We start from the raw sequence: 20,422 nt of genomic DNA, 5'->3' as shown, positions 1-20,422 counted from the left end.
TAAGTATGAATATCACAGTGTAGATTTTTTTTTTGCAGTTTCTGTTTATTTTAGCAGTAAACCATTGAAAATGATTTTACACTTGCCTGGTTGTATATTTTGAGTAATTGAAGGAAAAAATACTCATGCTCTACTGATGATTAAAAATATGAAAATATTTATTTATTTATTTGTTTGTTTGTAGGTACTGACTTTCTTAAACAGGCAGGCAGTGTTAAAATCTAAGCTACAGATTCAGAACAGTGTTGTAAATGTGAGGTAAGATAGCTACAGGGATAATTATTTTTAAATCATAAAATATGTAGAAAAATGTTTCCCCATGCATTTAGTAAAACTTGAGAATTGTCCATGTTGGTTATTTGTGGTAGTTTTTAATTCTGTTGTGTAAGTAGAAACATTGTAATACTTTTTCTTAGAAAAAAGTTCCCCCCAGTCCTGTTAAAAAACAAGACAAACAAACCAAAGACTCCAAACTAACCAACCAATAACAACAAAATCAACCTCCCCCCCCCAAAAAAAAAAAAAAAGCCAAACCCAAAACAAGCAAACCCCATAAAAAAACCCAAAACAAAAAAATCCAAAACAAATCCAAAAATTCCACAAGTGAATGGATTATTAGGCTTGTTGCAACTGGAGAAAAATGTGTTCTTTAATGGAATCAGAATATTTCAAACTCTACACCTACCTGAAAGGAGATTGTAGCCAGGTGGGCATCGGTCTCTTCTCCCAAGGAACCAGCAGTAGGACAAGAGGGCATGATCTTAAGCTGTGCCAGGGGAAGTTTAAGTTGGATATTAGGAAGAAATTTATACAGAGAGAATAATCAGACATTGGAATGGGCTGCCCAGGGAGGTGGTGGATTCTCTGTCCCTGAAGGTTTTTTAGATGAGACTGGATGTGGCATTTAGTGCCGTGGTCTAGTTACCATGGCAGTGTTGGATCAAGGGTTGGACTTGATGATCTCAGAGGTCTTTTCCAACCCAGTTGAAAAAACCAAAACAAACAAAAACCAACCAAACAAAAAACAGCCAAAAAAACCAACCAAACAAACGAAAAACCAAACCAGTCTCTACTTTCCTGACATTCCTTATTTGAGTTGATAGCTAGTAGGAACTCCCTGCACTGTGCTTTTCAAACCTAACAATGCTTTGTAGGCTGTTAAATAAATGTGGTGTATACCTTTGGGTGTGTAGAAATATATTTGTTCACAAGTTTTACTTATTAACTGTTGTGCACAGTATTACTGCAACAATCTCTAGTAGACAAGAATACAGGAGAGGATAAAAGACTGTAGAGGTACTGAAAGGTACTTGTTACAAAATCATGAGATGTCTTTCTGTCTACTTATCTTTGGATTTTTCATTTGGAATTCGGAAAAGAGCAAAAACTTTCACCTCTTTCCATCTGGCCAATATGCGATGAAGCGTTTTTTCATGAATACGTGTATGTGCTGTGTATTTTACAGGAGCTTCAGGATGGCATTGGGCGACAGCAAACTGTTGTCAAAACACTGAATGTAACTGGTGAAGAGATTATTGAGCAGTCATCAACAGCAGATGCTAAAGTGCTGAAGGAACAACTGGAAAGTTTGAATACCCGGTGGCAGGAGATCTGCAAACAGCTGGTAGAGAAAAGAAAGAGGTACGTTAAAAGGGAGCATAGAAGAAAAATATTGGGAATTATTTTTAGTTATTTTAGATTTGATTCTCGCTTAATATTTCAAAGGAGTTCTCAACTTCTAGAGTTTTCGTGTATATAAGGAATTATCAGTAATTAAATTTCACATCCACTATAATTTGTTATTTTTTGTTTTGTTTTCTTTGCTATCTACTCCTGTCAATGACTCCCCACTCCCTTCCAAACTCCACATTTTTATAATTTCACTCTTACTGTTTAAAAAAAAAACACAAATGAACATACGTTATTTCTTGATTTAAAAATAGCACAGATTGGAGCTTCATTTACAGAATTTACAATTGACTTATAACCTTTCCATTTGATTGTATGTCATTAAAATAGATCTCTGTAGTACTAATAATACATTAGCTAATTGATACAGTTAATCCTAATCTAATTCACTTATCATAATTAATGCCATTAACATCTATATTTCATAGCCTGGATAAAAAGAATGGATTGCTCAATTTAAGGTTATTTATAATCACTTTCACATCAATTTGTTTTTCTCATGCAGTCACAGGAAGTTGGAGTGTTTGGGTTACAGATAGTGCAAAAATGGCTTTATATCTTTAAAAAGAGGATTTCCAATTTTTTAAAAAAATTGTTGCTGTTTAAACTAGGTTTTGTAAAAGGATATGTTCTTAACCTAGATGCTAGACCTAACTGGATATGCCATTCTGCTTTAAAATACAGTAGAAAATAGAGGTAGAGCTTTCTTCATCCATGTTTTTTAAAACCCAGAATATTCCTTATAGAGGTACATTAATGAATGCTAGAGATCTACTGGAAGAACTGGTTGTGTGCAACAGATTTTGTTAATTCTGATTTTTCTGTTCAGAGCCATGGAGGGGCAAAAGCTGTGAAAATGTTTACTAGAGTCATAAGGGAGTGTCCTGAAAGGTTATTACTGAGTTTAATCGTGATCGAACCTTCACTTGGGACATGTTGGGCATTGGAACAGGCTGCCCAGGGCAGTGGTTGAGTCACCATAGAATCATAGAATGGTTAAGGTTGGGAGGGACCTCAAAGATGATCTAGATCCAACCTCCCTGCCATGGACAGGGCACTTTCCACAAGATCAAGTTTCTGAGAGTCCCATCCAGCTTGGCTTTCAACAGTTCCTGGGATGAGAACCTCTCTGGGCAACCTGTTTCAGTGCCTCACCACTCAGAAGTAAATAATTTTTTCCTAATATCTAATCAAACCTTCCCTCCTTCAGCTTAAGGCAATTCCCCCTTTTCCAATCACTACATGCCCTTGTCAAAAGTGTCTTTCCAGCCTTTCTGTAAGCCTTCTTTAGGTATTGGAAGGTGCTATAAGGTCTCCCCAGAGGTATTTAAATGTAGAAATGGTACTTAGGGACATGGTTTGGTGGTGGACTTGGCAGTACTGAGTTAATGGTTTGACTTGATGACCTCACAGGTCTTTCCAATCTAAGTGATTCTGTGATTCTGTGTTAGGGAAGGAGGTGCAGCATGTAATCTACAGCTGTCAGAAGCTTCAGGGATGCCTTAAATAATTCTTTCTGCTGTATTTCCAGGTGTTGATGGTACTGCAGCTTTTTACACAAGGGAGTCCTTGACCTTTATTTGTCACACTAAAAGCTGTTCTTTTGTACATTGGAAACCCATCTGTGTTTCTAAGCATTAACTTGTTGTGTAAGTGCCAGCACTTACAAAACAATAACACATCATTTTAATAGCCCTGTAAAGTTCTTCAGCAGAAGAAAGAGATCGATGGTTGAGCTTTGTCTGAGACTATAAAATGTGTTCCAGTTGTGGTTAAGATTGGTATTGTACAATCCTTCATTTTTCAGTAGAAATGTCCATCTGAATGCTCTTTTGGCTCAATGGAGCATTAGCAGGATTACATGGAATTTCTTGGCACATTCTATATTTTAAGGAAGGCTATGATCTGTTAAGTGGGAATAGTACAGTTATGTTCCCTAGATAAACATAAACACTTGCACATGCAAGTCCTTTGGTCTGTTTAGTGTGTTGACTGATTGATTTGTTTTCATCTGGAGTGACAACTTGTATAATTTCAAGGACCATGATTGCAGAGACCTCAGTTAGTGAACTTTGCGTGAATAAATGCATTGCACCAGCAGGAATACTGATAGTGTTTTTTTAAACTGATATAAATGTTCTTGGTCTATTTTAGTAAGATTTTTGCATCAGGATGGAGGAGTTTGTGCTTCTATTCATCACCCAGTCTTCCTGGCTGTGTAAGAGCCAGGAAATGCTTTTTTATTCCTGGTCTTGAAAACAGATTCTACCCCCAGCTTAGCTTAGCTACTGCTTCCCAGTATGTTTGTTTTCTTTGTGTTTTTTTGTTTGTTTGTTTGTTTGTTTTTAAATTTTATTTCATCTTTTTACTCTCACAGGCTGGATTTTCAAAGGAAAGAAACCTATTTGACAGGAATAAGTGGTGTGTTCTATCTAGTCCTCAATTATTGATGATCCTGGGCATGAAAAGACAATAGGCTTATCAGCTGCACAGTCTTTATATAGCCATGATGTCGTGGGATTTTCATGTCTCTTATGTTTGACATCTTTTAGTTTTTCATTGGTTGTCCTAATTGGGTTTGGGGTACAGTCAGGTTCTCTCTTTTTGGGACTTGAAACCTGTGTCATCCAAAGTGCTCTAATTTATGATTAAGATCAAAGCATGATCAAAGCACACAGGGCAAGTTGAAAGAAGTGACCTCTACTTGCAACCCAAAAGAGCCAATATAGTCACAGTATCTCCCAATGCATGTGTTTGCACCATGTCAAATATATTTTAGTATCTTATTAGAATATAAATTACAATAAATGTGGGTCAAATAACATGAATCCCTTTTTCAGAATAACTTTAACAGACTATTAAAAAAACCACAAAACAAACCCAACTGCTAAGTCAGAATGCTTATATTCTAAATCATGTAAGTTTTCATAGTCTTTTAATATTTGCCTATCTTTCCTAAAAAATAAAATATTCATGGTTAAAAGAATTTTATTATTATGAAGGGGGTGCTAAGATGTTTTTGTCAATTTTGAAAATGAAAAAATGGAACTATAATGGAAGAAGATATTGTTTTAAGGGAGAGCAAACTGGGTATAATATATTTTCCTTTTATAATTTCAAAGGAAAATAAAATAGTTTTAGAAACAACATTTCTAACATTTAGAACCTTCTTCAAATCAGAAAATAAAACTGTCTCAAAATTTTTAGTAGGTTTTATGTTTTATTTTTTGTAGTCAATACATTGTGCTCTGCTTTCAAAGTTGTTTTCGAGTAGCTCAGAGGAGTAGTGATCTATTAAGTTTTTTTGGCTCAGCAGATCTCAGGATAAAGAAAGTGAAAAAAAATAGCAATTGAATGGATTCCAGAAATGAAATCTGACAGTGATTTCAGATTCAAATGTAATGTTGCTAAGCATTATTTAAATGACAAGGAAATTTTAAATACTGTAAATTCTGGTTTTGCTGTTTGCTTACCAAGATGGAAGAAATTGAATTTTATAATCCTGTTTACAGGTGAGACATCAACACTCCATTTTGGGCATCCTTCTAAAGCCCATAGCTCATATTTTCAAGACTTTAAAGATCCATTGTGGGATGGAGGGTGTAGATTACAGGAGTAACAGAAAGCAACACACAGTATTTTTGTAAGATGCACGAATGTGAGAATTTAGTTGAAGACAGGAGGTGTATGGTGACATTTCCAAGGATGCTGATGACATTAAGCCTTAGGTAGTCAAATGCTGAGTTGATAGTGGGAACTCCAAAACTGAGCAGATGGGTAGATGATCTTCATCAGAGACAAATGTGAAGCAATGAATATTATCATACCATGCTTAGATGATGGTGAGCTTGTTACAACTCAAGAAAGTGATCCTAGTTTTGTCACTGACAGTGTTTTCAGGCGCAGGATGGAGTGGTTGCATCAGTAAGGGTATTATGAAAAAAACCACCAACAAAAAAATGTTGATTTGCTGATATCAAATATTGTGTGCTCAAGTGGGTTACTGTGTGCAGATCTCTCTGCATGTCAAAGGGACTTACAGAAAGTATAGATGAAGGGGGACAGCTAAAATGACCCAAGGTTTAGAGTAGCTACACTGTGTGGAGAGACTAAGAAGCTGGAGATCTTCAATCTGGAGAGAAATCTCGGGAGGGATATGACTGGAGTTTACGAAGTCGAAGTGATGGGTAAACCGAATGTGGAACAACATGTTACTCACCTAATTCCTCAGTGCCAGAAGTAAAGGTTACTTGTTGAAAGTGTAAGAGAGAGTAAAATGGATTTAAGATTTACTTTGTAGTTTCTGAATGTCTAGGTTATGCTGGCCAGAGAAGGTTAGGATGGAAATTATTGTGACTCAACTCTATATGATGACAGTGGATCCTGGGAGAGTATGAGGTGAATGGAGTAAAGAAAGTAGCCAGTCTTCTGTGTTCCCCTTAATTCCATCTCCTGTTAGCAATGTTGATGGCACTCTGTTGGGGTAGCTTTTGTCACGCACTCAGGCATTTTTCAGGTTCTGATGCACTGATTATATTTTGAGTAGGGGAGGAGGAATTCTACAAAATTGTTTTGTCAGTTTTTCTGAGGTTGCTCTGTTAAATGGTCTGCTATTTATTCTGTATGAGAGCATAATATTATCACTGCATTGATAAAGAACCCTGTAAATTCAAAATATTTCCTGTAACCACCATGAACCCTGTGGTTGGTTGACTTGAAAGGGGAAGATTGATATGGGATATAATTCCAAGTTTCAACATGGTAATACAGTTTTCATAAATAATTTGAAATAAATATTAAACTACCTGCATAATAAGAACTATAAACCTGATCAAAACCATGATATTCTATAAATAATTGAAACTGATCATAAGTTCACTGCACACTAATATTAATCTCAGTGATAGACTGGTAGATTTAATGAATGAAAATTGTTTGGTCCACAAAGGTCAACTTAATTAAAAACAGACAGGAAAATAAAACTAAATCTCAAAACAATTTGAGGAATGCGTACTGCTCTTCAGTAAAAAGAAGCTTGTTTTAAGTTTTAAAAGGTCAAATGCAGAACCCAGGCAAAGCACAATCTTAAAATTGACTTTGAATCTCCTATCTTTGGTGCTAAAGATCAAGAGGTTATGCTTGAGTTATGTTTGTGTAGGCTGTTATCTTTCACTTGCCTTTATCTAAGAGTTTCAAAACTATAGAAGTTTGAATTCAGTGTTTAAAGTTTCTCTATCTTGCAGTCTAAGCCATCCAGCTAAGAATTAGGTGAGAATGTCATTTTATCTTACTGCAAACTTTGAAATAGGCAGTTGAATAAAGTGGAACTTGATTGAAAGTCTGATACACTGATAGTTAGTAAATTGGGAATTTAATTGAGGTTTTGTTAACATTTTGCTGCAAGTGGCATGTTTTGGAGAAGTTTGTACACTGGAACAGTGTTACCCAAACTGAAATGTGGACTTTAGAGACCAGGGGAAGTCTCAATGACCCTTTGAATAGATGCTACTAATCCTTGAACAAGGATGGGAAAAAAAGTGTCTGTTTCTCTCCCTCTTCATACTCCAGCAATCATTTTTAATACAGAATCTTCTAAACTGCACCAACAGAAGTTCTCTCTGCCTTTTTGTCCCCTGAGACACATCAGGCCATGTCGTGCTGTGCATGTCTGTGCTGAGACACACCACTGGGACAGTTGAGTTTTGGATGGCTTTAGGATGCAGTGGCTTGCCATATCCCTAAATCCCTGTGTGCCCTTGAGTGCCTGGGTGGCAGCAACCCAGGGCTGTGGCAGCAGTGTGGTACTGCACCTTCACTCCCACTGCAGGAACACAGGGCCAGGCAGAGCTAGTCAAGGGAAAGTACATGGAAGGGGAAGCAACATCTCAAGTAGGAGCTTGATAAGGGGAACACTCATAAATGAGTTGACAGCCTCATAACAGTAGTGCTGGCTGTTCTTTTTGTTTTTCACCTTTGTTAAAAATTTCTTGTGCAATTTTTGAGAACAGATGCTTGGGAATTAGATTCCTTCACTGCTTCAGAAGTAATCAGTTTGGAGTTTTTTATTCATCACGATCCTGACATTTGTTAAAATTGGGTTCAGTTGAATGGAAGAGAATTTTTCATTATTTTAGCTGCAAATACATTTACACTTTTAATGAGTTTGAACCTGCAGACTGCCTGTTCAGATCTCTACTCAAGCGAGTCTGAAGTAATTATGGAGAGAATGACAGAACAAAGGCTGTTTACCAGAATACTTCCAAATACTTTCCTGAATGTAAAAACAAGCTTTCTGTTCTAAATAAAACTAATTGTTATAAAGTAAATATAGTTTTTAGTATTTTTCATACTGTATCTTCATTAAAGTATTCTATTTTTTTTCCATAGCACATTAGCTAAAAGTGATTGGTTTCCTTCACCTGAACACTCAGTATATTGAAGGCTGTGATTAGCTTCTAGTTGCAATTTAAAAACTGTTTTAGGATGGAGAGATTTCATGACAGTTAAGTCAATACATGTGGTTTTTTTTTCCAGAATATAATCAGCTACATATTGAATTTTTCTGAATTTTCTTTTTTTGACTGTTCAGATTTCTTATAATGAATGACTAGAAAAGAATCACTGGTGTAAATTGGTATTTGCAAGGTAGTTTAGCTAAACTTCTTACTGTTTAGTATTTACATCTAAATTCAAATTTTCTAAAGTTTATGTGGTATTTTCATGCAATTATTTAAAGTTCCTTACCTTAATGAATCATATTTGCACATTCTTTAGAGAGAGAATGGAAATTAATTTTTCCTCAGTAAATATTTTCTCTGAATTGTTGTTACTATTTTGATGGCCTCTCGTATTCTCAGTAACATCTAGTAAACACATTAACTCCTAATCCTAGAAATACAATAAATACAAAATTGGCAGCTGAATGTTAGAAAATAAAAAGACACAAAATATTATTGGACTTGCACATGGAAATATGAGTCACAAGTGTAAATCTGTCCTACTCCTATGATTACATATTTTATTTCTATAGCTGACATCTCCCAAATAAATCCAGCATCACTTACGTGCAGTTACAAACTCTAAACATCTCATGTGCTTCACAGACTATTTACAGGTTGCTATGGTATTGGTACCACATTGTTGACTACGGAGAAAATATATGAGCTGCAATATGCATTCCATGTGGTTTCTAGACACTGCAAATGAAAATACAGGCTTACTTGAAATAGGCTATGAATGTTTACATAATAGTTAACAAATATAACTAAGGATTAATTATAGTTTTAAAAAAAAAATCTTTCCAGGGTATTTTGGGGACTTCCATAAGAATTTGATGTTGATTCAGTTTAATGCTGGTAGGAAAACTAATCTGTGATCAATGAAATATATATACAAAATGCTGATAGGAAAACGAATGAATTTACTACTTAGTATTAAATACTGAATATTAATATATTTGCTTCCAGGGGTATAATTTATATAAGATTCATATAAACAGCTGTGCAGTCAGAATAGTTGACCAAGGGACACTGTGAATTTAGAAATACAAACATAAATCTGCTATGTTTTAATACGGAAATATGTACTTCTCTGCTATAGTTCGAGAATTTTCCATCAAATGAGGTGGGTTATATTTCAGTGTTAATGAAATAAACCTTTCACCAACAGAGAAGCAGTTTCGAAGTTCTTTGGGAACTTAGGCTGGTTTATAAGGATAAGGCAGTAGTGTATAACAGCATGCAGACCTGTGCTGGAGATGAATCTGCTTGGCTCCATAGGGCCAGCTGCTAAAATGAAATCTTATTCCTCAGTCACCTGCTTCTCAACAAGACACTCCCAGCTGCTTTCTTGAGAGCTGTTCTTTCCATGCCCAAGTCGACTGATGGCTCTTGTTCTTTACTCCAGTTTTTATTAGGCTTGGATTTGGAAGTCCATACTCCCTAAATAACAATTAACTGTTAATTTTTTCATTGCCACCATAAATTTAAACACCTAGAAATTACATGTGTCTGTTGTTCCAAATGTAATTATGGTGATGGAAATCAGCTTATTCAAAAGGTGTAGTCAGTCACTGAGTTAAAACTTTTAATTTGATTAGCTGGTTCAGCTAACACAGAGTGCTTTATTTTACTGTCTTGCATAATATGACACTTGTCATGCAGGATGTTATTTATAATAGAAGTAACGTTCTAGCAGGTCAAGAACGAATTGTAAAGTAAATTATAAAGTGTACCTGCATTTCTCGTTAATTGCAATGGACCTTTTAATTGCTATACTATACACTGTTCCTGACTAGAATAAAGAAGTAGATCTTTATGGAATGCTTTTTGTTTCTGAACTCTGAAACCTTCTGTGCATGTGTGTATACATACATATGAATTATATGTATGTGGGGGGAGGGGGTGCATACATGTATATGTATGAAACATCTCTAAAAGAATTCCTGGAAAGTCTTAGGTTAAAAACATCCCCATTATACTGAGCAACATTTAAATTAGTCATCAAAGTTAAAAGAAAATAAAAATCCTTCCTTCATGATAGGAAAAGTTTAAATGTTTCAAGGGTTGCAGCTGAATTCATAAGGGTGATAAAACTGACAATGTACTTAAGATGAAAAAGGAATCTTGCCAATTGCTATCTCTTCTAGGAGACAAGAAATCTTTTTGATTTCTCATTCAAAATACTATGCAGCTCAATAATTTTGCTCGTGGGTGTATTGAGCTGAACACTATGTCTTTTCTGTGCCAGAATTAAAGTATTTAAACTTGTATCTTTCTCAGATACATCCTTAGGGTACCATCACATAATGTCTCCACTGAGCTATGCGCTTTATAAATGAGTAGAAGTGAGAGGAAATTAAAAAAATGAAGCTGTTCCTGAGAGCTTAGGTCTCAGGGAGCCTGGCCAGGTTGAGGAACAGAGGTTTTATTATGTGGTTCACAGTGTAACACTGGATGATGATTCCCAGATTTCCATAGCTGGAGCAGAAAAAGACACTACCTCAGAAAGATTCAAAGTTATGGTTCTGCTTTTAGGATTAGAGGGAGTTAGTTTTTCTTTATTTTTAGCATCTGCCTCAGTTTCACACAAAAAAATATTTTATCTGGTTTTAGATAACCTATTTTGGCTTGAGACAAGCATTTGACCTCTTTGACATAAACACTTCTCAGTGAAGAACACTGTAATAAATACAATGCTTTAAAGTTGGTTCTTCTCTGCATGTCCTGTACAACCAAAATGGGTAAGTTTGTGCATCAGGAAGGTCCAGAATTTCTGGCTGCATAACACTACTTTATAAGAGATTCAGAGACTAGTACATAGAAATATTAGTACAAGAAATACTAGAGTCCACCTGCTTCAGGACTTTTTGTTGATCTGGTCGCATTTCCAGAAATCCTGGACAAACAGCAGTCCCTGAAAACAGTCACTCTGAATTCCGTTAGAAAATCTAAAACAAAACCAAGAAAGTTAATTCTTGTGCTATTTATGGTGTTCACTTTTTTATGTATTTGTTTGTATAAATGTAAGTATATGTGTGCATCTATGGGTATACCTATATTTTATATATAAAGACATAAATAGTTTTGGAGGGTTTCATTTTCACAGTAAGTCTCATCTCCTTTTTTCTCTAAAGAACAATTTGGCACTAGTGGCTTGTGTTTGTTTAATTCTAGGCAGTTACGGAAGAGTAACTTGTTTATGAGCTTAGAAAAAAAAAAGAACATTGGTGGCCTCATATGTCTAGCAAATATTAGAATATACTGTATTAAGAACAAAAGCAAATAATCTGTTCTAGATCTAAAGCAGGAACTCGATCTAGAACTGTGTTGAGAGACTGTTGAGAGAGAAATTGGCCAAACGTTTCAGCTTATATATGTTAATATATTAAATATATTATAGAACAATTTTATTTATTTAAAAAATTATCACTTATCATAATAAAATATAATATTACAGTTAATTAATTTCTAAATCCAGCATTTTCATGCTCTAAATGTAATTATGAATATTGCCTTTTGGGTGTTAAAGATTTTTTCTCTTTGGTAACGGAGGCTGAGGGAAGATCTTATCACTCTCTACAACTACCTGAAAGGAGGTCATAATGAGCTGTGTGTCAGTCTCTTCTCCACAGTAACAAACAATAGGACAACAGGGAATGGCCTCAAGTTGTGCCAAGGGATGTTTAGATTGAATATTAGGAAAAATGTCTTCACAGAAAGCTGTCCATGGAAGTGGTTGAGTCACCACCTCTGGAGGAATTTAAAGGACATGTAGATGCGGCGCTTGGGGAAATGGTTGGGTGACAGACTTGGCAGTGCTTGGTTAACAGTTGGATTCAATGACTTTAAAAGTCTTTCCTTGTTTCTAATCAATTTTATGATCCTTGGCTGGTGCAGAGGCTTCTCCTTTCTTCACTTTCTAGTTCTCCTGAAGACGTGGCATGTTTAGGGCAGCCAGGCTGTGCGATGTACCATCTCACTAGTGAGGTCTGCTCAGGAGTGTTGTATTTGATACTTTGGTTTTTACTCTGTTACTTCAGAAGGGGGACTGTAGACCCTGTAGAATACTTATTCATCTAGTATAATGATGCTCACCTTGCAAAGATGCCTAGTTAAGGAAACATAATAAACACTAATAAGATGAAATACAGGTAAAGTCCTAGCAAAAGTTCTGTTAGTTTGCAAGTTTTGTAAAAGAATAGTTGTACGCTCCTAGTTTGTTTTTTTTTTAATAGTCAGCATTCCTAGCACAGAACTCTTTACTCTCCTCAAATCTAATCTTAATCTAGACAAATTTCTTGCTTATACCGTGAGGTCAGATGTTTATTTTTCTGTGAAATAGAACATAATTTAATTCAGCCTTATGCTTATGCCCCTCTTCGCTAGTGCAGTTTTCAGTGCTGACCAAATCAGACTTCTCCCATTTTACACTGTAACCTGGATGATGTTATTTAAAATGAATTTTAACAACTCTTATTTTTTCTTCCTTTGTATTCTCCCTAAGCAAATGCTTTTACTTAAAATATTAAGGAAGTAGCTTTCTTTCCTTGTAAATAAGTGTTTCAAATGCAGAACACTTATAGTCACTTGAATACTTTTATTCTCTGGAAATTACAGTGAGGGAAAAAGGAGTCATATAAGATTTTAATGACAAAGTTTTTTTAATATAGAGTGAAATGTTTTGGTGATTTGGATGCACAAACATCTGTAAGAGAGGTACTGACTGTTGGAAATTCTAAATTTTTATTCTGCTTGAATAAAAGCCTAATCTGTAGTTTCTGAGCTGTTTGTAAGACTCTGTGTGTGTGTGTGTATGCATGTGTGCAGGCAACTGTGTCAACCAACAACTGTTTTCAGTACCTTTTTGTTAAATGATGTGATACTGACACTTTTTCTCGATTCAATTTTGCCTGAAGCTTAGTCCTGTATCTTTTCTAAAGAGACTTCTTTGCTTAAGCTGGCCATCAGAAAACATAGCTTCCTAAAAAAAAAACCAAAAACCCACAACAAAACAGACATTAAAAGAAAAAAAAAAAAACACACCAAAAATTCAAAGAAAGGAGAGCATAGTTCAAAATAGATGTTGTTCCATGTAACTTCTCAGTGTGTTTTGTGGGCAGTGACCAGCATGGTAAGTATGGGGCACTAGAGAAAGCTCATATAATTTTTATTCTTTAATATAATTTTGCATTCAGAAATAATATATTAATAATAGCGACCTTGATTCTTCACTGTCATGTTATGTTCTTAAATATTAATACAACTTTTATTATGTATAATGTAAGACTAACCTCTCAAACTCAGTTGGATCTTGGAAATAACCATAACAATAAAAAAAAACCCAAAACAAACCCAAACCAATAACCTGGCTTTACATCTTTTTCTTTGATCTCAAATAATCTTAACTAAATAATAGCAAAAAACCTCTATTATTATGTAAAAGTGATTGTTTAATTTAATTGCTAATGATTTGATCTTTTCATACAGGTAATATTTAGTGAAACATCAGTTTTGTGAATAAGTTTGGTGGATAAATTACAAGCATATTATATAAAACATAATTTTTTCTTCAAATGGGATCCGCTCATAATGTAAATCCCAAAGGGTTCACATCCTGTCAATGCTCTTCCCTGCTGCTCTTGAAATTTTTTTGCAGGCATCTCTTGATAACTTTGGAAGCTTTTGCACAAAAGTTCACATCTCGATATATTTATATAGTCATGGTGAAAATAACCCTACCTGACTTTACACACCTGCAATGTTTATGTTTTGGATGAGAAAATGAACAGATGAGTTGTAGATTGAGACAAAACAGACATCTGAAGTTATGTGCCATGCATAAATCCTATCCTATTCTTTATTATGGACTGCAAACCTCACCTACTTTTTGTGAATTCTTGACTGGAATGCTTTACGCAAACTATATGGCACAGTCACTGAAATATTTTTTACCTCAATATGTTCAAATGAGTGTGTGTCATTTGTTACAGATCCAGTTTGGTAAAACTTGATGTTAGAATCCTTAGTTGCTGACACTCGACTTCCCTGTTGTTAGTTCACACAAAATTCTAGTCTAAATAATTAACAGTTCTAGGTTCTGGTGTGCTTGTTTGCTACCTGTCATATGTAATTTGGAAGCTGAATTTAGTGATGTTATAAGTGATACCTTGAGCTTTTCTTTTAAAATACATTTATTTCCGTATCAAAAGAGTGTTTGTCTGATAATTTTGATATGAAGAAATCTATGGCACACATAAAAATAATTAATATAAATGATAAGAATTAGTTATGCCTCGTGTTTCAGTATGGATAAGCACTTCAATATAAAAATAAGTTTATAGAAACATTGATTTCAAATTTTTATTACAGACTAGAGGAAGAAAAGAATATTTTATCAGAATTTCAAGAGGATTTGAACAAGTTGATTTTATGGTTAGAGGAAGCAGACAGTGTTATTGGGATTCCCCTTGAACCAGGGAATGAAGACCAGTTGAGAGACTGCCTTAGTAAAGTAAAGGTATTGTAAGCTTTATTCTTAATGTTCTCTTACTTTATGAATTCTACATTGAAGAGAATTAAAGGCTATTTTTTGAAAAGGTTTCTCCCATCAAATACAGCATTCATTTAACATTTTTAGATAAATCAAAGCAGTGGAATTTCAAAACCCAGGAACAAATATATACTGATCATATTAAAACAAGAAAAGTTATGGAAAATATACCAAAAGGAAAATATTTGTCACTAGACAATTAATCATTATCTTTTTCATCCTCATTTCTTAGTTCAGAACTTGACTGGTTTATATGTACTACATTTCTCTATAGGTGACTTGTTAATGTTTTATGACTTCTGACTTGTTAAATGGTATTCAGTATTTCATAAGGGGACCCAGAATTGTATGAATAATTATAAATGTCAACTCATTAAAGTATTACTGCAACATTTTCTAGACTGAACATCTAGGTGACTTATTTTTAAAAATGCTTTAACCCCCCCATCAGAATATTAAATATTTGTTTTTAAAGGCTGGAATATTTTCATTAATAAGTTGGAACTTTGATACTGCTAATAAATGTATTCAACAGAAGTTGCTCTGTTTAGTTTTTTGAAATGTGCTCAATAAAATGACTATCTTTTATAATTTGAACAATAATAAATTAAACTGTAATTGGAAATTGCATATTACTTATAGAACATATGCCTAAAGGTTTCCTGTTCTCTCTTGAGTATAAGGACTTAGTTATGCTTTATGTCAATCCAAGCTGAACAAATTCAGCAAGTGATATATAGAGCATTAAGGAATCAGAAGAAAACTTGTCAGCTTGTTCTATCCTTCTTTCAACAAAATATGAAAAAAAATTCCAAAGGATTCTTTAGTAAAATTCTATCTTTAATTTTCTTTTTAAATAAAAACAAAATAGAATAAATAGCATTTGAGGAAACAGAAACTTTACCATGTGCTGAATTTTTCTCTCTGACTGGTTAGCATAAGATGTCAGTGAGTTGGTCAGAGGATTTGTGAGGCTCTGTCTCTGTTGTTAAAGATATTAGACCCAAGGCAAAGAAATACTTACAAGGGGTGTTAGATGCATCTTATCATTTGCAGACATGATTAAAGGTTTAAGGTCTAAATTGATTGTTTAGAACCATGAAGGTGCTCCACTCCTCATATATACACAAATATTTCCTAATTATAGTATTTCCAAAGGATATATAATCCAAAATTAAAGGTGTTAAACATCTCTTATTTGTATCTTGTTTTTACAGTCCACCTTCTTCTGGAGCTGCACAAAAGGGAATACATCCTAATGCAGCCAATAACAATTCATTGACTTGCAGCCTGGCTAATTTCATACCTACCTGCCTATGTTAATAATAAAAAACAAACAAGAAAAAAAAAAAAAAACAAACAAAAAAAAAAAAAAAAAAAAAAAAAAAAAAAAAAAGAACAAAACCCTCAAAGAAGAGTCTATGAGCTACCTTAACCTTACTTGATATGTTAACTTAGTTTGACAATATAAGTTTTCAGTAACTACACACATGATGGAGAATTGAAACATTTAGATGCTGCCTTGCATTCTTTGGCTTTCATTTATAGTTTTTTTTAATGAACATACATGAACAATCTTAATTAAGAGGTTAGACTGGAGGGCTTTTCACCACATACCATCTGTGTGGCTGTTCACAGCATGGAACATATTAAAACCGTTCTCCAAAATGCTTGCTCCTCACCATATTAAAAGATTATTAAAATTCATATGCATGAGGTATTGAGTGTTCAGAGGTAGAATTTATAATGTAATAGTGATTAATATCTTGAGGAAACCTATATTTTGCATTTAGGACTCTCTTTAGGCTTGATTCACTAATACAGTCTCTTTTGGGGTTTTTTTTTAGCCTTCTACATTCAGAAAGCAACAGTTATTTTGCCTTGAATTGAGTTTATTCCTTCAGCTGATACACAAATCGATAAGGGTGAAGATAAGAGAGCTGGAAATTCTGCCACAGTTCATCTTAACTGCTGTATTTGTCTGTTCCAGTTAAGAGTTGAAGAGCTGCCGCCCCACAAGGGAATACTGAAACGATTAAATGAAACTAGAGGAATAGCACTTGGAAGTGCATCACTGAAGCCAGACAAAAAACATAAGCTTGAGAGTACACTGAAGGAGGCTAACCATCGTTTGTTAAAGGTTAGACATATTACTGTTATAACTGTGGTGTAAAATTTTAATCTGCAGTGAATATTTGCATTATATATTTTCTGGTATGTATCATTTTTTTCTGTATGAACAGACATTTGTATGCATAATGAACCTGAGGAAGAAAAATGTATGCAATACACTGCTGTGAGAAACAATGATAGCAAACCAAGACCATTAGTGCCTGAAGTGACGATGTTGCATTCAAATTACAGGTCTTCTGCTTCAGGGTGAAAACGCAGAGCATCATTTCTGTAGCCTGGTGCTTTTGCTGGTACAGCAAATATTCCAGGCTTTGTGACTCAGGTGTGTGAGAGGCAGTAGCCTCTGGTTTTCTTTATGGAAACACTTCCCAATTCTCTTCTGTTCCAAATCCCAAGGTGGAAGCTGCACCCTCTGTCTCACCTTCCACCTTGTTTCTTCCAGCCTCGATCATTCACTTTTGTTTTCTGTGTAGCAAAATACCACTTATTTTGCTTTCTGGGATCTCCATACTCATGGAGAAAAATAAGGGAGGATTTTGTTCGGTTTTATTGCTAAGTAGCATATTTTTTTGGTAGAAACTGGTGAAAATGAGTAGCAAATCTGGTAAACAGAGGTAAATAAATTGAATGCTCTTGTGTAGCAGAAATGATAAAAGCCTTGTCCAGAGGATTACCACTCAAGGTATGGATTAGCCTGGTTGGGAAAGGTCAAGGGAGAATCAGCTGAAGGATTTCTGTTGAGACTGATGGCAAAGTCAGAATCTGGGAAATTAACCTGTGGTATCTATTTGTTAAAGTTACCGGGATGCTGGGGTGAAAAAAGAAGAGTAATTTGTTGTGTTCATCTCTGGGGAAAAAGGTGAGAAAAAAAATTCTCTGAGTACTTTACTGAAAAGACAAGCTAGAGTTTTTGGTCAAGAATACTGCATTCTGGGTTTTTTGTTACCATTTCCGTAAATGCAGTTGATTTTCAAGCACAGACCAGCGAAATGAAAAGCAACTTATTTGATGTGGTACTCTTACTGGTTTGTTCTTAACAGAAGCAGTCTGGCAAAGTTCAGAATATTAGCTAATGGCTCAGGCAAAAGTGGATAATAAATATTGATCACATTCACAAACTCCAAGTTGGACACATAAATCATTATTTCTGTGGTTGGACAGAAGTGTCTCTTTCTTTACTAATGGGTTTCTGAAATCAATATATATAGAAGAATTCAGAACACTTCAGGATCAAAATGGTGTTATTTACTAACTGAAGGAAGCGTATACATAGCTGAAATTAGGCACCACGATTTTAGTATCTAAGCTGTGATAATAAAAAGCCAGTATTACTTTTCAAGAAAAAAACTTTTAGCAAGATTACCTAAATGCATTATAAGAAAATCTGTAATTTGTCATTGAATATAGGTTTTTACTGATTAGTCACCTACCTAAAAACTTTGCATTTGCATTTTCTGCTTGCTGATGCAAAAATGTTTTAGGTTACTTGTCACAGTCAGTGCAACAAAGAATGTTGTTGAAAGTATTTAGGTTTGGAAGAAATATGGCAGACAAGACGACTGTTTAGTGATTTGTTACAGTTTACTGATTTTTTTACAATTTTATGTCTCTTAGATCTAAGCAATGTGTCTGGCAAAATAATTATGCTTTGAATTTACTACTTGAAACCTTTCATTTACTTATAAAAGAGACTAAAACGAGAAAATTAATCTTCCATTTGATATCATTACTTAACCACATCATTTTGATTTCAGTTATCTACCCATGGAGATGTATAAAACTAAGTTCTCATTGGCACTTTGAATCTAAATAATCAGAGAAAATGCAGTGGTTTGTGATTTCCTGTGTTTGGTTTTTGGTTTTGGGTTTTGTTTGGTTTTGGGGTTTGTTGTTGTTGTTTTTTTGTTTGTTTGTTTGTTTGCTTGCTTTTTTAAATGAACAGAAATTGAGATTGAAAATTTCAAGACTGAAATCCATGCACATTCTCTGATGGTCTTCTCTTTCTCATACATTTTTCTATTTTTATTGTGATCTTGACAGATGTAGAAAACAAAAAGAACACAGAAGCTCAGTTTGGGTTTCTGTAAGATTTTTCCAATGAAACCTAAGGGAAAAATAATTATTTTTTCATTTGCTTATTTTTTTCTGTTACTCATGATTTGCATAGAAAGCCTCAATTAATTGTTTCACTTTGTGACCTGAAAGTCTAGGGTCTGTAATAAAATTAGAAATCATGTAAAGAAACTCGGCAGGCCTGACAGAGGAACTTAATGTTGTCTTCCTTCAGTTACAGATATGTAAGCACTGAAAAAACCTCCAAAGATGTTTGCTGTGAGCCAAAGCTCACAGGTCTGGCACTTTCATATCAGGCAGACTTTGTAGGTCACCTGAGATTGGTTCTGTAGTCAGTTGTTTTGATGAGGATATATTTTTTGTGTTCCTTAAAGCACAGTAGACAAACATCATCACACAGAGATTTCTCTGGGGCTTTTCTGTTTCTCCATCCCCTCTTAAGAGTGTATCTTATACTTTAATCTATTGTTTCTAACTGTTTGTTTAGTTTTCTGGCATCTCTGCTAAAAATGAACATGTAATGCTCTACCATTTCTGATTATCTCATACTGCAGAAAGATGCTGTTTTCAGGATATGAAACATACATGGCAGTTACATAAATAATGTAGGTAGGTCCTTATCTGGTGTACACCAGAGTAATTCTGTTTACTTCAGAGCAGCAGTGACAATTTACACCAGCTGAGAATGTAGCCAAATATCTCCCAAAGTTATCACAAATTTTTGTTTTGCCTTGATCTGCCAAGCAGGGGAATAGGGGACAACACCTGTGAGTCTTAACCTTCAAGGTGACATATTTGAAATAAGTCATGTTCAAACCTTCTTTACAGTCACAGAAACTGTTGCCCTACAGCAATGGAAATAACCTAGAAAAGAAATTGAGTATGAAAGGAATTGCAGTCACATTAAAGTAGCTTTTTTGCTTTTACTTCAGAATTGTCTTTGCTTTTGGGTGTTTGTATCACGTGCTGATGACCTTGAGAGTAGATATATGAAGAGTTTTTCTTCCTTTGGATAGTAATAATTTTCGCATGACTTTTCTTTAGACAACTTTATTGCATAGTGATTCTAATAGGCTGTTACCTAAGACAATATAGTTTAAGCAGAGAATGAAGATTAAAGCCCACATTTGAAAGGCATGACTTTTAAATTCTGTCCTGGTTTTACTTATTATACCCTCTCCAAAGCAGTATTTCTTGTAAAAATTAAAATAGCCCTGTCTTTGTGAAGTCTTAATATTATGAAAAATGAAGTATTTTATGACCATTTTTATGCTTTCACATCAAGAATTTTTCATTTATTTTCAAAGCTCAAAGTATCTTCTACTGTGATAGCCAAGTAAGCTAACCACCTAGTGCTTCAAAGCATACAAAAGGGTACTAGGCACTGCAGTTTGTGATGAATTCAGTTCTTGTCATATACCACCTGCCATGGCATGTAACAGATCTGTAATGGGTTTCTTACCTTTTTCTGTGCAGT

The 20,422-nt window shown here is 34.6% G+C and overlaps 1 protein-coding gene across 5 annotated transcripts in view; it reads left to right on the top strand.

Moving 5' to 3' along the window:
* The window catches only part of LOC113989701 (dystrophin), a 553,659-nt gene that overhangs the window by 147,014 nt on the left and 386,223 nt on the right, over positions 1-20,422 (top strand). For all 5 annotated transcript variants that reach the window (XM_027724535.2, XM_027724552.2, XM_027724569.2 and 2 more), the window contains exons 2-4: positions 1,466-1,641; positions 14,559-14,706; positions 16,730-16,879. In XM_027724535.2, coding sequence (XP_027580336.1) covers positions 1,466-1,641; positions 14,559-14,706; positions 16,730-16,879 — 474 coding nt within the window. The remainder of the gene's footprint in view (positions 1-1,465; positions 1,642-14,558; positions 14,707-16,729; positions 16,880-20,422) is intronic.

The sequence above is a fragment of the Pipra filicauda genome, unplaced genomic scaffold, assembly GCF_003945595.2.
Source record: "Pipra filicauda isolate LSUMZ 115617 unplaced genomic scaffold, ASM394559v2 scaffold284_size963001_pilon, whole genome shotgun sequence".
Lineage (NCBI taxonomy): Eukaryota > Metazoa > Chordata > Aves > Passeriformes > Pipridae > Pipra > Pipra filicauda.
This window is presented reverse-complemented; position numbering and strand designations above follow the sequence as displayed.